The sequence below is a fragment of the Colobus angolensis genome, unplaced genomic scaffold, assembly GCF_000951035.1.
Source record: "Colobus angolensis palliatus isolate OR3802 unplaced genomic scaffold, Cang.pa_1.0 Scaffold32, whole genome shotgun sequence".
Taxonomy (NCBI): Eukaryota; Metazoa; Chordata; class Mammalia; order Primates; family Cercopithecidae; genus Colobus; species Colobus angolensis.
The window spans coordinates 1,004,518-1,017,238 of NW_012116488.1; the positions used below are offsets into that span (position 1 = coordinate 1,004,518).

At 61.1% G+C, this 12,721-nt stretch overlaps 1 protein-coding gene across 1 annotated transcript; it reads left to right on the forward strand.

Annotated features, from left to right (window-relative positions):
- TMEM179 (transmembrane protein 179) lies at window positions 1–11,998 on the forward strand. Its single transcript, XM_011951405.1, has 4 exons — window positions 1–330; window positions 7,771–7,908; window positions 9,642–9,720; window positions 11,340–11,998. Exons 1-4 carry the CDS (start codon window positions 26–28, stop codon window positions 11,517–11,519), a joined length of 702 nt encoding a protein of 233 aa, XP_011806795.1. The 5' UTR covers window positions 1–25; the 3' UTR covers window positions 11,520–11,998.
- Window positions 11,999–12,721: the final 723 nt, after the last annotated feature.

Consider the following 12,721-nt stretch of genomic DNA (forward strand, 5'->3'; position numbering starts at 1 on the left):
GCCGCCGCTCCCGCCCGGGCCGGCCATGGCGCTCAACAATTTCCTTTTCGCGCAGTGCGCCTGCTACTTCTTGGCCTTCCTGTTCAGCTTCGTGGTGGTGGTCCCGCTGTCCGAGAACGGCCACGACTTCCGCGGCCGCTGCCTGCTCTTCACCGAGGGCATGTGGCTGAGCGCCAACCTCACGGTGCAGGAGCGCGAGCGCTTCACGGTGCAGGAGTGGGGCCCACCGGCCGCCTGCCGCTTCAGCCTGCTCGCCAGCCTCCTGTCTCTGCTGCTGGCCGCCGCGCACGCCTGGCGCACGCTCTTCTTCCTCTGCAAGGGACACGAGGGGTAAGTGGGGGCCGCTACCGGCGCGGCGCCCCTTCCATGCCCACAGCGCCCCCAGACCCGCCTCCCCAGGGAGGCGCGCGAGTCCCTCCGTCTCTCCGGTAGCTCCGAGGCCCGCAAATGTCAACAATCGGCCCTCACCCCCTCCATGCAGACCGCCCTTTGTCTACACACACATCTAGGGACCATGGCGACCACTGGTCCTGCATACAAGGCCAGTGCCTCCCTTCCCCAAGTGCGCATCACCTCCCGCTTCTGGACATCTGCCCACTTGGGTTGCAGATGTTGCACCGTCATCACCGAGCAGGCCTGGACCTTCCTGGGCGGGCTCAGCTGGGCCACACTCGCTAGGACCGGCGACAGCTCCCAGCCCGGTCTAGGGCTTGCGCTGGGCTCTCCAGATCCCAGTGACAAGGCGTACTGGGGAGCCCCACCCAGCACCATCGCCCCAGGGAAGGGACGGCAGACGGCCGTCTGGAGGGGAGCCACCCAGGCACACCTCGAGCTCAGGCCTTGGTTCATGGAGAGAGACGGCAGGGCGAGGGCTGTGCCTTGTAGGCTCAGTGCCTTCCTCATCCTGGCCTCCATTTTCCTCTTTCTCTTTCCTGCTCTGGCAGGATACTGGATACTGGAGCCTATACAACCTGGTTCACCTGGGGTGCAGTGGCACCCTTAGCCAGTGGCGCCCTGGGGGCCCTCTGGGGGCTCACCCACTCCCTCTGTAGGGGCCCTTTGCGGGCTCACCCACTCCCTCTGCAGGTGCTGTCTGTGAACCCTCCCACTCCCTCTGTGCGCCCACCTGCCCCCTCTGTGCGCCCACCCATCCCCTATGTGGCTGCCCTCTGTGGACCCTCCCACTCCCCTGGGGGAGGCCTGCAGAGGTTCCGGGAGAGCACTCATGAAACCCAGGCCCCTCCCAAACTCTGCCCCCACCCCCATCCTTTGTTGTAGGTTTTCACTTCCTGCCGGTGCGTGGGAGATGAGAAGGACTCAGAGGGGTGCGGGTGGCAGGAGTGGGGAGGCCCTCCTGTTGCCCACCCCCTGTGAGCCCACCGCTTGGTTTTGGCTGAGAGAGGGGCCAGAGAGGGGAAGAAGAGGGGCTCCAGGGAGAAGGGAGGGAGCCAGGGCTATGCCGTGTGGGGCTGTAAAATCTGGAGGAGGGGTGAGAATCCCAGCGCCTGTGGGTAGGAGCGCCCTGGGGCTGCTGCAGCACAGTTCCACCAACTGGACTTAAACCCACTTGTCCCACCACCCGCTGCCTCTGTCCGCACAGGGCGTCTTCTCTCTGCTTCTCTGTCCTCCCTCTTTTTACAGGGACACCAGTCACTGGATTCAGGGCCCACTCTAAACTCGGGGAGATCTTATCCTGAAATCCAGAGCTTAATTACGCCCGCAAAGATGCTGTTTCCAAATAAAGTCACAATCACGGGTACCAGGGGTGGGACTTGGGCATAACTTTTGGGGGACACCATTCAACCCATGACACTAAGGTTCTGGGTGGCGGTCAGTAGCAAGCTGGCTGTCAGCCTGGGAGGACCCAGGTACTGTGGGGCCATGGACCCAAATTGTGTGACTGGAGCCCTGCTCAAGGTGGGGTCAGGCCAGGCGCAGGGTGGTGTCCTGTCCATCTGCAGCTGTCCTCCTCCCCTCAGCCCCCTCCAGGGCTAGTGTCCCAAGAAGAGGCTTGAGGCATCATCTGCACCCACGTTGCCAGACCCGAGAGTTACCCAGTGTGTGCTGTGTGTGCAGGGCAGGCAGGTGGAAGTCTCCCTGAATGAGACATGGCGTGAAGAGGGAGTGGGACAGCCAGCGAGTAGGGTCAGCTTCCCAAGGCTTGAGGCCCTTTAGTCTCGGAAGCTGAGGGTGAAGCGGCAGGCCAGGTGAGGCCACAGTTGGTTCATTGCTCATGCACGTCTTCGCTGCCTCCTGGGTGTCCATCAGGGTGCCTGTGGTCCAGCTGGGGCTGAGAGGGGGTGGCTCTCTAGATAGGACCCGGCTATGTGGTCAAAGTGATGTGACATTTCATAGGGGGTTCCACCAGAGGCGGGGGGCAGGGAGAGGGGAGAAAAGAGCCCCAGAGCTTGCAAGACGGGAGTCCAGGTTGCACAGGGGTCCGGGTCGCACAGGAGTCCAGGTCGCACAGGGCGTGGTCTGTTTTGCACACACTGGGCAGCAGACCCAGGGACGCCATAACAGCAGCTCTGCCTCTCGCTGTCTCACGGAAGGTGTCTGTCTGTCAGCCCTGGCAAACTGCCGGCACCATCTCCTTCCAAAGGCAGAAGACAGGTTCCTGGGGAGTCTTCAGGCCTTCCCAGCACTCTTTGTGGCATTCCATCCTCCCACAGGGTGGAGCCAACTGGGATACAGGCCGACTGTGTGGCTTCTGCCGCAGCCCTGCTCACCGGCCCATATGGGATTTAGGAAGCCTTGGATGACCTGGTGTGCTCAGGGCCTGTGGGGGTTAGGGTTGTTGAGGGGGTCTACATTGTGGAGGCTCACCATGGCCTTGACCCCACTGGAGGTCAGGCCTGGGCAACTCCTGCTCTTAGGGAGGGGCCCTGTGGTGGAGTATTTCAGGTTCAGCCCCTTTGCTTCAGTTCAGGGGTTCACTAATCCTCCCACCACTGACCTCTGCCCAGCCGGCTCTTTTCCAGGGACATGTGGTGCCCGTGTCCTTCTTGGCCATCAGGAATTAGTGGCTCAGGTCATGTGATCATGTGGCCACCTGTCCCCCACCTCATGCACCGCACAGTCCATCGGCAGACGGCTTGTGCGATGACATCTGTCTAAAGTGTCAGCCCTCCATTGAGTTCTGGTTGTAGGCGTAGGTTAACGCTCTCAAGAGCCATCTCAGGCCATAGGTTCCCACCCTAGGGGACCTATGGCTGGGTGAAACCAAGGCAGGCATGCACCGTGTTCATCTCTGTGTCCTTAGGGCTGAGCACAGGGGATGGTGCATAGGAGTCACCAGATAAAGTTTGTTGAATGACTGACAGAAAGATGCCTGGGTCCTGAGGCCTGCTGCCTTGTGGTCACTCACCTGGCCCTGATACCTGTGCAGACTCAGTTGTCTGGCCAACAGATCCACCCTTCAGACTTGCCATGTGAGGAAATTCTGGACCCCTGGGAAGATTGGGTCTGCAGGGCCCAGTGACAGAGGGGCCAATTCCAACTCAGTTGTTGCTCCAGCTACATAGACTAGGCGAGCAAGTCCAGGTCGGTAAAGGGGACTCAGGACCAGCCAAAGGGCTGAGACAGGCCTTTATAGGGAGCTCCTATGGTGGAAAAAGGCTCTCAGGGCCATCAATGGCCACTGGACATCCAGCCCATGGAGGAGCCCGCTGACCTCATCAGACTCTAGCCGCTAGAGGGCTGGGCCTGGTTAGGACGGCACACGCTCTAATCCTCTCAAGTGGACTCCACCTTCAGGGGCCACCCAGCTGCCCTCCCGCCACTGGGAGCGCAGGGCCTGCTTGAGGTCTGTTTGAGGGTCACACAGCAGGTCCAGAGCTTGTGGAGCAGAGGCCATGTCTCAGGTGCCAGCTTCTTCTTTCTACGGGGGTGTCTTTCATGCAGAGTCCAGGCCCTGAGAGCTCGTGCCCAGAAGTGTGAAAATTAGAGTCTGGGGGTTGGCTTTTGCAGAGCGGTGTTATCTTGATGCTGCCTTATTGGCTGCCGATTGAATGAATGGAATGGCACCTGTGCTTCAGGGGGCTTGACATTTTGGGGCAGAAGGGTTTGCTGAGGCAGCCATGGGCCTGGGGCGGCTGTGCTGAGAGGGAGCATTGAGGACGTGGGCTGGCAGCAGTTTGTGGTTGGCAGGCCAGAGGGGCACTCATCTGCCTGCCTGGCTGAGCCTTCACATTGCTGGGCTTTCCAGGACAGTGGTCACCATGGAGATGGCACATCCTGGCAGCGCACCCTGAGTGACAGTGAAGAGAGAGGGTTAACCCTGTGTGTGCCGGGCTTCTGTTCCTGACCACTGTCCTGGCCTGGCCTTGGTGAGGGAGGGGCTGGGTGGCCCTGTGACCTCTGGGGAGCTGGATCTGAGGAGGCTCTGGACACATCCAATTCTTCAACAACCTAGAGAGCCCGGGCAGGATCCCTGGAAACCGACCAGAAAGGAATGAGAGGAGCAGACCGAGGCTGTCAGCTGACAGCGGCCCCAGCCTGGGTCCCTTCCCTATCTTGTGGGGAACTCCTCCATCTGGTCATGGGAGAAGACTCCAAAATCGGGCCCATTTCATAGGGATGTGGCTGGATGTCTGAAGTCTCCAGATAACTGGCTTTTCTGTGTGTTGGAGGTTGTGCTGTGGCCCGTGCTTAGCAGTGGGAAGGGGACAGTGGGTCGCCTGGGCCCAGAGCCTCTGCCGTATCTCAGGTGCGCTGGGCCAGGTATTTGCAGGCACTGGGGTCTTTCAGGGAGACCTTGCCCTTAGGGAGCCCGGCCACTCAGGGAAGCTTAGGCCGTGCACGTGCCTGTCTAGAATTCGGTATACTATAGATGTGGAGGGTGCTGCCTCACCCTCCCGAGGGGGATTGGGATGTGGCACTGGGTAACAGGCCCTAGCCCAACCTCACTCTCTGCACTGTGGTCAGCCTGGCCCTCCAGGGAGGTCTCTGGGATGGCCTGTCAGGGAAGTCTAGGAATGCCAGGTGCCGGAGGGTGCCCCTGCCGGACCAGGTCCCTGGGAGGACCGCAGGAGGGCTGTCCGGCAGGTGGAGGGGCGGATGTGCCCTGCGGGAGCCTGGCTAGGGACTGTCCTCTGCCCCCACGCCAGCACCATCCAGCGGGCCGGGTTTGATGCCAAGCAGCTTCCTTGCCTCTGGCTGTGGAGCTGACCCTGGCCATGCCTCGCCACCACCTCCTTAGCTGCGGTGGAGCAGCTGGTCCAAGGCTGCAGTGGTGGAGTCGGCTTACTGTGCCCCGCTCTGTGACTATAGGCCCCTGGCCCCTCATTTTCATCCCCAGGCCAGATGGATTTTGGGGTTCAGAACTGTGTTCTCAGGGTCCCAGCAGCAGCAGATGGCTCACCCGAGGAAGCGTAATTGAAGGAGGGCTGGTTACAAGAGATGAAGTTGTGGGGTTCCTGCAGTCAGGGGAGGTGGTGCTGTCCCCATCCCTGGCTAATGGGACCTGGACGGGTGGGTCACCTGGAGAGCAGCAGTGACTTTCAGTGGAGGGACCTGGTAGCAAATTCCCAGCTTGCTTCCCCACCCTCCCACCCCATTGCCCAAACCCAGCCGGAAGCCAGAGGGCACGGGGTCATTGCCATGGTCCGCATCTTTCAGCCTCCAGACAGAGAATGGAGAAGGAGACGCACTGCAAAGAGCAGGCGGGAGACACTGGTACATGGTGATTCAGGCTTGGACTGGGCTGATGGAGCCAGTCCCATGTATGACAGCTCTGAGACTCACAGCACACTGGGCCATTGAGGGACCGAGAATGACCCCGCACCCATCCTGGCAAACTTTTGCCACTGCTCTTTCTGTCGTCAGAGAGCTTTGGATGTGGCGCTGCGATGGGGGTTGTGGCTTGTCTACTGGCACACGGTACCCACCCTCCAGCCATCTTTGACCGTGAGGCCTGGGCAGAGGCTCGATCACCCCCCACGCATAGGTGTATGAGTCCTGCTGGTCCTGCCCTCTTTGGTGTGGTTGTTGGGATCACAGCTCATGGCTTTGAGTGTCCCTGTGTCCTCTCCCCTTGTCTGGGACTCCTTGGGGTGGCTCAAGCCCTCCCGTTCTTGGGGGGTGGTTCTGCTGTCAGCCCAGCGGTCACCAAAACTGTGGCTGGGGCTGGAGCCAGTGGACGGGTTCCTTGGAGGCACCAGATGTTACAAAGTAGCCTGGTGCCACCTGCTCTGAGTTGGGTGCTGTGGCCTGGGTTTATCCTCAGCCTGTTGGCTGGGGCACCTCCCGGGGCCAGGACTTCGTCTTTTGTATCACTCTGCCCTCTGTGCCCAGCACAGGGCAAGCGGGTACTCAGAAAGTGCCTGCTGAATGAATGAATGAACAGGCAGCGCGCTGGCCTCCACGTTGCCTCATCAGCAGCTGCCGGGTTCGGATGATGGTGGCGTTGATGTTTTCTTGGCTGAGATTCCTGGGAGATCTTGTTTATCCAATGATCACTGTGAAGCTGTGTCGTGGGTCACCTACCTTAGATCCAGCGTGCTGACAGCACCCAGGCAAACATCCAGCCTGCTCGTAGGTGAGAGGCGGGAGCAGCCCCTGCTCAGCCATGCTGCTCGTGCTGATGTCTGCCTGGGAGGAAGTCCCCCTTGGGGCTCCCACTGGAGGGACAGTCCCTATCCCTACCCCACGAACCTCTGTGTGCATTCCAGGCTGAGCCCACGCCAGGCCCATTCGAAGGACTTTGAGTCTTGTTGGAGCAATTCAGAGATGGTGGATGTTTGCATGCCAGGCAGGAGGCCCGGGTGGGGTGGGTGTCCCGACCACGTGCCTGGTATCCTCAGAAGAGGAAACATGAGCCTCCTCTGAAAGCCATGGCCGTGTGCGCCCTGGCAGAGGCCTCAGACCGGGGCAGTGTGGCCCAGCCCTAAGCGAGCTCCTTCCTCATGACCCCGCCTCCTGTGCTCCCCATGCTCTGGCCCTGGTCAGATGGGCCCAATCACAGCCCGGCCTTTTAAGTTTAAATGGATAAACCAGAGTCAGCCCATCAGGCAAGTCCTACCAGGGGTCCAGGCCACGCGCTGATGACCTGCGGGTGAATGGATGCTCTCAGCACCACAGGCTGGGGGCTTGTAAACAACAGGCATTTACTGCTCACACTTCTGGAGCCTGGAGGGCTGGGATCCAGGCTGGGATCCAGGTTCGAAGCCTACTGAGGGCCCGTTCCTCTCGCTGTGTCCTTATCTGCTGGGAGCTCGGCGGGGTTTCTTCTAGGAGGGCGCTCATTTCATTCGTGAGGCTTCACCCTCATGACCTCCTCTCCTCCCAAAGACCCCACTTTCTAACCCCTCAGCGGACTGTAACATAAGGATCTGGGGGGACACAAGCACCTGGGCCAGAGCTGCTGGTGACTGTGGGTGGGCGGCTTTGGAAGGGTGTCATTCATTTCCACCCTGGGTGCAACCTGTTTTATGAAATGATGGGGACCAGGGTTCCAGGTCCTGGGTCTCTGGGAAGGTGTGACCTGCAGCCCAGGGCGGGCACGTGGAGCTGCCCAAGGGACTACAGGAATGGGGAGCAACCCCTCGAGGCCCCACAGGGCCCAACCCAGGAATCCTGAGGGTCTGGGGGTGCTGCTGGTGGGGGTTGCCCAGGAGGTGGCCTCCTGTTTCTGGCTGCAGCCTGGGGGCAGGGATCTCCTGGGTGGTGGTGTCCAGTGAGCCTGCCCCTCCTGTCTCTGGCCGCAGCTTGGTGGGGGGTCTCCCGGGAGGTGGCGTCCAGTGAGTCTGCCCCTCTTGTCTCTGGCTGCAGCTCCTTCTTCTCTGCCTTCCTGAACCTTCTGGTCAGCGCCTTCGTGGTCTTCCTGGTCTTCATTGCCAGCACCATCGTGAGTGTGGGCTTCACCATGTGGTGCGACACCATCACCGAGAAGGGCACCGTAGCCCACAGGTGCGCCTGCCCCACCTGCCTCGGCCTCAGCCTCGGCCCCACCTCCCCTGAAAATCCCTTGACACCCTGCCCTGCTCTGGGTGATCTTCCTTCATGAAGCCCATCCTGAGTCTGCGGTCCCTGGTCCCGCTGTGCCCCTGCCTCTGTATACCTGGACAGCCCCTTTCCTGAGACCTGCCCCGCAACACGGATACCTTCCTGGTCTAGGAGCCGGGAGCATCACACATCACACACGAGCGATCATCCCTCGGGCTGAATATGGCCAGGGGTGGCTCCAGGTGGTCAGAGACTCCGGCTGCCCCGTCCTTGCCACTGGGGCTTGCGTGACAGATCCATGCAGCATGGCCCCAGGTCCTGGGAAGCTCGATGTGACCACACAGCTGGAGACCCCTGGGCTTCTGTCCTGTGCTGGCTGCATGCGAGAGCCCAGGGAGAGCATTAGGCTCAGGGCTTTGGTCCCCAGGGTGTGGGATTTGGAAGATGGTGGAGGGGACGGGGATGGTGAAGAACAGGAGCAGAGAAAGCTTCCGGTAGGGTGAGGGCCAGCTCCCAGGCGGGCTGGGGATGAAGGCCTTTGAGCCATGGTGGTCCCTCTGGGATCTTAGCAGGGGCATCATTTGGCTTGTGGGGGGCCCCAGAGTGGAGCACGGCGACTGCCTGCCCCCAACAGTGGGATGCCCAGCCCTGAGGGGCACCATCCAGTGCCCCAGGCCAAAACCCTGGAAGACAGGAACCCTCCAGAGTTTCTACGTTCTTCCTTTAAGCAAACCGAGACCTGAAACCCCAGCATCTGCAACAGATGGCAGCAGAGCCGCGGGGCTCCCTGCCTGTCTGTTCCGTGCCTCCACTCTGGGGTACCTGGGGCACAAACCAGAGGAAAGCATGAGCACCTGGGCATGTGGCCCTGCAGGGCCTTCTGTGCTGAGCTGTGCCCTGTGCCCCATCCTGCACTGTCCCAGCTCCGCCTGCTGGCTCTGGCCACCTGTTTCCCGAGAGCGTGGGCAACCCCTGGTACACAGGCAAAGTTTCCTTGGCCTCATGGATACCGTTTCCAGCCCTTCAGCCCCTCCAGGGAGTGCGGGGACTGCTGGGCTCCCTGTCTCTGGTACCCTGCTCCTGTCAATGTGTCCTGGCTTTATGTTTTATGTTGGGGGTGCAGGACACCGGGAGCCCAGGCCTGGATCACTCCCGGGCCCTCTGACGCCCACTGCCTCCACAGATGCCTCCGTGAAGGGGGCAGAGCCTCTGGGCAGCGTTGGTGGGGACGCCACCTCCATCTCTGTGTGGCTGAGGCAGCCCTGCACCTCCTGCCTCTGAGACCCTGGGACCCTCAGAGTGTGGAGCACAGGGGCAGAGGGTCCGGGAGAGCAGAGACTGAGCTGGTGTCTTCCAGCTGTCCAGGGCCAGGATGGGGCGGGGCCTGGCCTCTGAGACGCCATGACCCTCAGAGTGTGGAGGATGGGGTTAGAGGGTCCGGGAGAGCAGGGGTTGGGCTGGCATCTTCCGGCCGTCCAGGGCCAGGATGGGGCGGGGCCTGGAGGTTTCCTTTCCCGAAGGCTGTGCTGCTCCATGGAGGAGGCCTCGAGGCCGATCCCCCGTGATGTCCTCGGAGACTCCCTGCTGCCCCCCAACCACTGTAGGGCAAAGTTCGCGCCTCTCTGGCCAGCGGCTCAGCCATGTCCTGCCCTGGCTGTCCTGGTGGTCACCTTCCACCCTACGTCCTGCTGTTTTAGCTGTGAAGAGCTTCAGGACATCGACTTGGAGCTGGGTGTGGACAACTCCGCCTTCTACGATCAGTTTGCAATTGCCCAGGTAGGGGCTCTGGGCAGGAAGGGAGGCTTGCAATGCTGGGAATGCTGGGAGGGGGGCATTTACTGCTGGACACTCGCTGGGCTCTCCCCCATCCAGAGGAGGAGGCAGGCTCCTGTGTTGATAAGGTGGTTAGCAACGGGACCAGGCAGTGGGAGCACTCGGGAAGGCTTCCTGCAGGTGGGGGAGGGCTGGGCTTTTGTAGGTGGGTTTGGGGAGGAGACGGCCACAGTGAGTTAGAATCAGGAAGTGGTAAGGCCCTGGAGTCTGGAGTGAGAAGTGTTGGAGGAGGTGGTGTCAGAAACGAAACCAGGCATCAGATCCTGGGGATCCAGTGCAGGGACAAGGGCCTTGGACTTTGGTGCTGCTAGCGTGAGGTGAGCCTGTCAGGTCAGTGCTGGAGGCTTAGGGACGTCCCCTAGCCAGATGGATGCTGACACGGAGTCCAAGGACCTCCCCTAGCCAGGGGGACGCTGACACGGAGTCCAAGGGACGTCCTAGCCAGGGGGACGCTGACACGGAGTCCAAGGACCTCCCCTAGCCAGGGGGACACTGACACGGAGTCCAAGGAAGGACGCAGGGGATCCCACTTGGGAATTCAGAAGATTTGCCACCCTACCCTTGTACAAGCTGCGTCCCCCGCCCCCTAGGAGACTTGGGGACCATGGTGGCCCCCACTCTGAGGGACCCTATTTGCTGAAATGCAGACCTGTGGGGACGCATCAGTGGTCTGTGAGGGCTGGAGGGGGAACCCTGGAATTGGGTTTGCTCCTTGAAGTCTGCAGGTGTGCCCCAGACAGAGATGACGCAGAGAGGGGTGCCGGGTGGGGGTGGCTGAGACCAGACACCTGGCTCCTGCCAGCACTGATCAGGGCCCGCCAGCTTCTGATCCAATTCCGGACCCCAGACTGGCCTCTGAAGGCTCTTGCTGGCTGTGGCTGGCTGAGGACGCTTCTCCTGGCCAGGAACCCTCCAAGGGTGCTGGCCGTGGGTGGGCCTGAGTGTTCTTTGCCGAGATGAACTTGATCTGTCAAAGACACTTCCATGCAAATTTAGTGAGTGGAAGAGGCCTCAGGCCTAATTTGTGCCAACTGGATTAAGGTATGAGTGCAGTCTGATGACAAACACGCTCAAATGAGAATCAGCTTAATGTGGCTCAGGCCTGGTTCTGATTATATTGTTTCTCCTTCAACTGTTTGGAAACAGCGGCTAAAGGTCAATTTATTCTGGTGGTTGAAGGAGCCTCTGCTGTTTACCCGCCCTCCTTAGAGCCCACAGGCCTGAGCTGCTGGAGGAGAAAGCGCTCGCCACTGGCCACTGCCCCTCCCCAGGGCCTCTGGCTGGCCTGGAATTGGGTGGGTCTGAGTGCCCAGGGCTTTTGCTCCAGATGGGTTCCGGGAGGGGCGCAGGTGCTGGAAAACCATGCTGGCTGCAGGAAAGAACTCAGAAGCTTGATCTTGGGCAGGGTCTTCAGGATCCGGCCCTGCCCCATGTCCTCAGCCTCCTCCTTCCTCTGAGTCCCCTCCTTTCCCTGCAGAGCAGAGCCTGGGAGCTGGTGGGAGGGGGGTGCGCTGACAGCGGACCCCCAGCGGCCTCTGACCCTGCCCCTGCCCTCTGTGCAGTTTGGCCTCTGGGCCTCCTGGCTGGCCTGGCTGGCCATCACCACGCTGGCCTTCCTGAAGGTGTACCACAACTACCGTCAGGAGGACCTGCTGGACAGCCTGATCCACGAGAAGGAGCTGCTGCTGGCCCGGCCGTCCCCACGCACCTCCTTCCACGAGGAGAAGAGCGCCGTCATTTAGGCACGGCGCGGGCAGGGGAGCTGGCCCCTGACCTCCCGGCTGCGCGTGGGGGCGTGGGCCTGCCTGGGGAAGCAGCTGGGGGGCTCTGCCTGGGCCCTGGCCACATGCAGCCCTGCGTGTGTCCCCTCGAGCGTAGTGAGGTGAGCGCCCCAGTGCCCACTCGTGAGCCTAGCAGTGGACCGGGTGGGTGCTGGCTCCCTAATGAGGATGGTGCAGAGAGACTATGGGTGTGGGGCGGGCGGTGGGGGCGCCTCCAGGCCTCGCACAGGGCCCCATGGCTGTCCCAGTAGGACCTGACTGGCCAGCCTGGGTGGAGGGCGTCCAGCTGGTCTCCCCCAACCCTGGCCAGATGCTGTCTCCATGCCAGCTGGCCCAGGGGTGGCCAGACGTCACTCAGCCCTGAACGAATTCTGCATGAATTCTGCCATCCAGGCAGAGGCTACGTGTGGGGAGGAGCTCACGGCGCCTTCCAGCCTCTGACCCCGGGTTGGCCCCTCCCCGGCTGAGTCCCCCTCCTGGGTGGGTGCCATAGGCCTGGGAGACCCCGTGGCCGGGCTCAGGGAGGCTTCTGAGGCCTGTGAGTTCGCCTCACTGTGTGTGGGTCCTGTCTGTGCTTGGCTGAGGGGCAGGGAGGTGGTAATCTGGGCTCCACAGAGTCAGGGGCATCATCTGGTTGGGAATTTGGGGGGCACACTTACCACACAGAGGATTGGGCCAGGAGCCATGGCAGGGGCCTGTGTGTGGGTGTGTATGGGAGGATGTGATACTGTGAGTGCCTTTGTGCATGGGAGGGTGTGATTGTATATGTGAGTGCATGAGAGGATGTGACTGTGAGTGTGCATGTGTGCGTGTGACTGCATGTGTGGGTGTGACTGTATGTGTGACTGTAGGTGTGACTGTACATGGGAAGGTGTGACTGAGTGTGCATGGGAGGGTGTGACTGCATGGGAGGATGTGAGTGTGCATGAGTGTGCATGTGAGGGTGTGACTGTGAGTGTATGTGAGGGTGTGACTGAGTGTGCATGTGTGGGTGTGACTTGTGCATGTGAGGGTGTGACTGTGCATGTTAGGGTGTGACTGAGTGTATGTGAGGGTGTGACTGTTGTGCATGTGAGGGTGTGACTGCATGTGAGGGTGTGACTGAGTGTGCATGTGAGGGTGTGACTGCATGTGAGGGTGTGACTGTGAGTGTTCATGTGAGG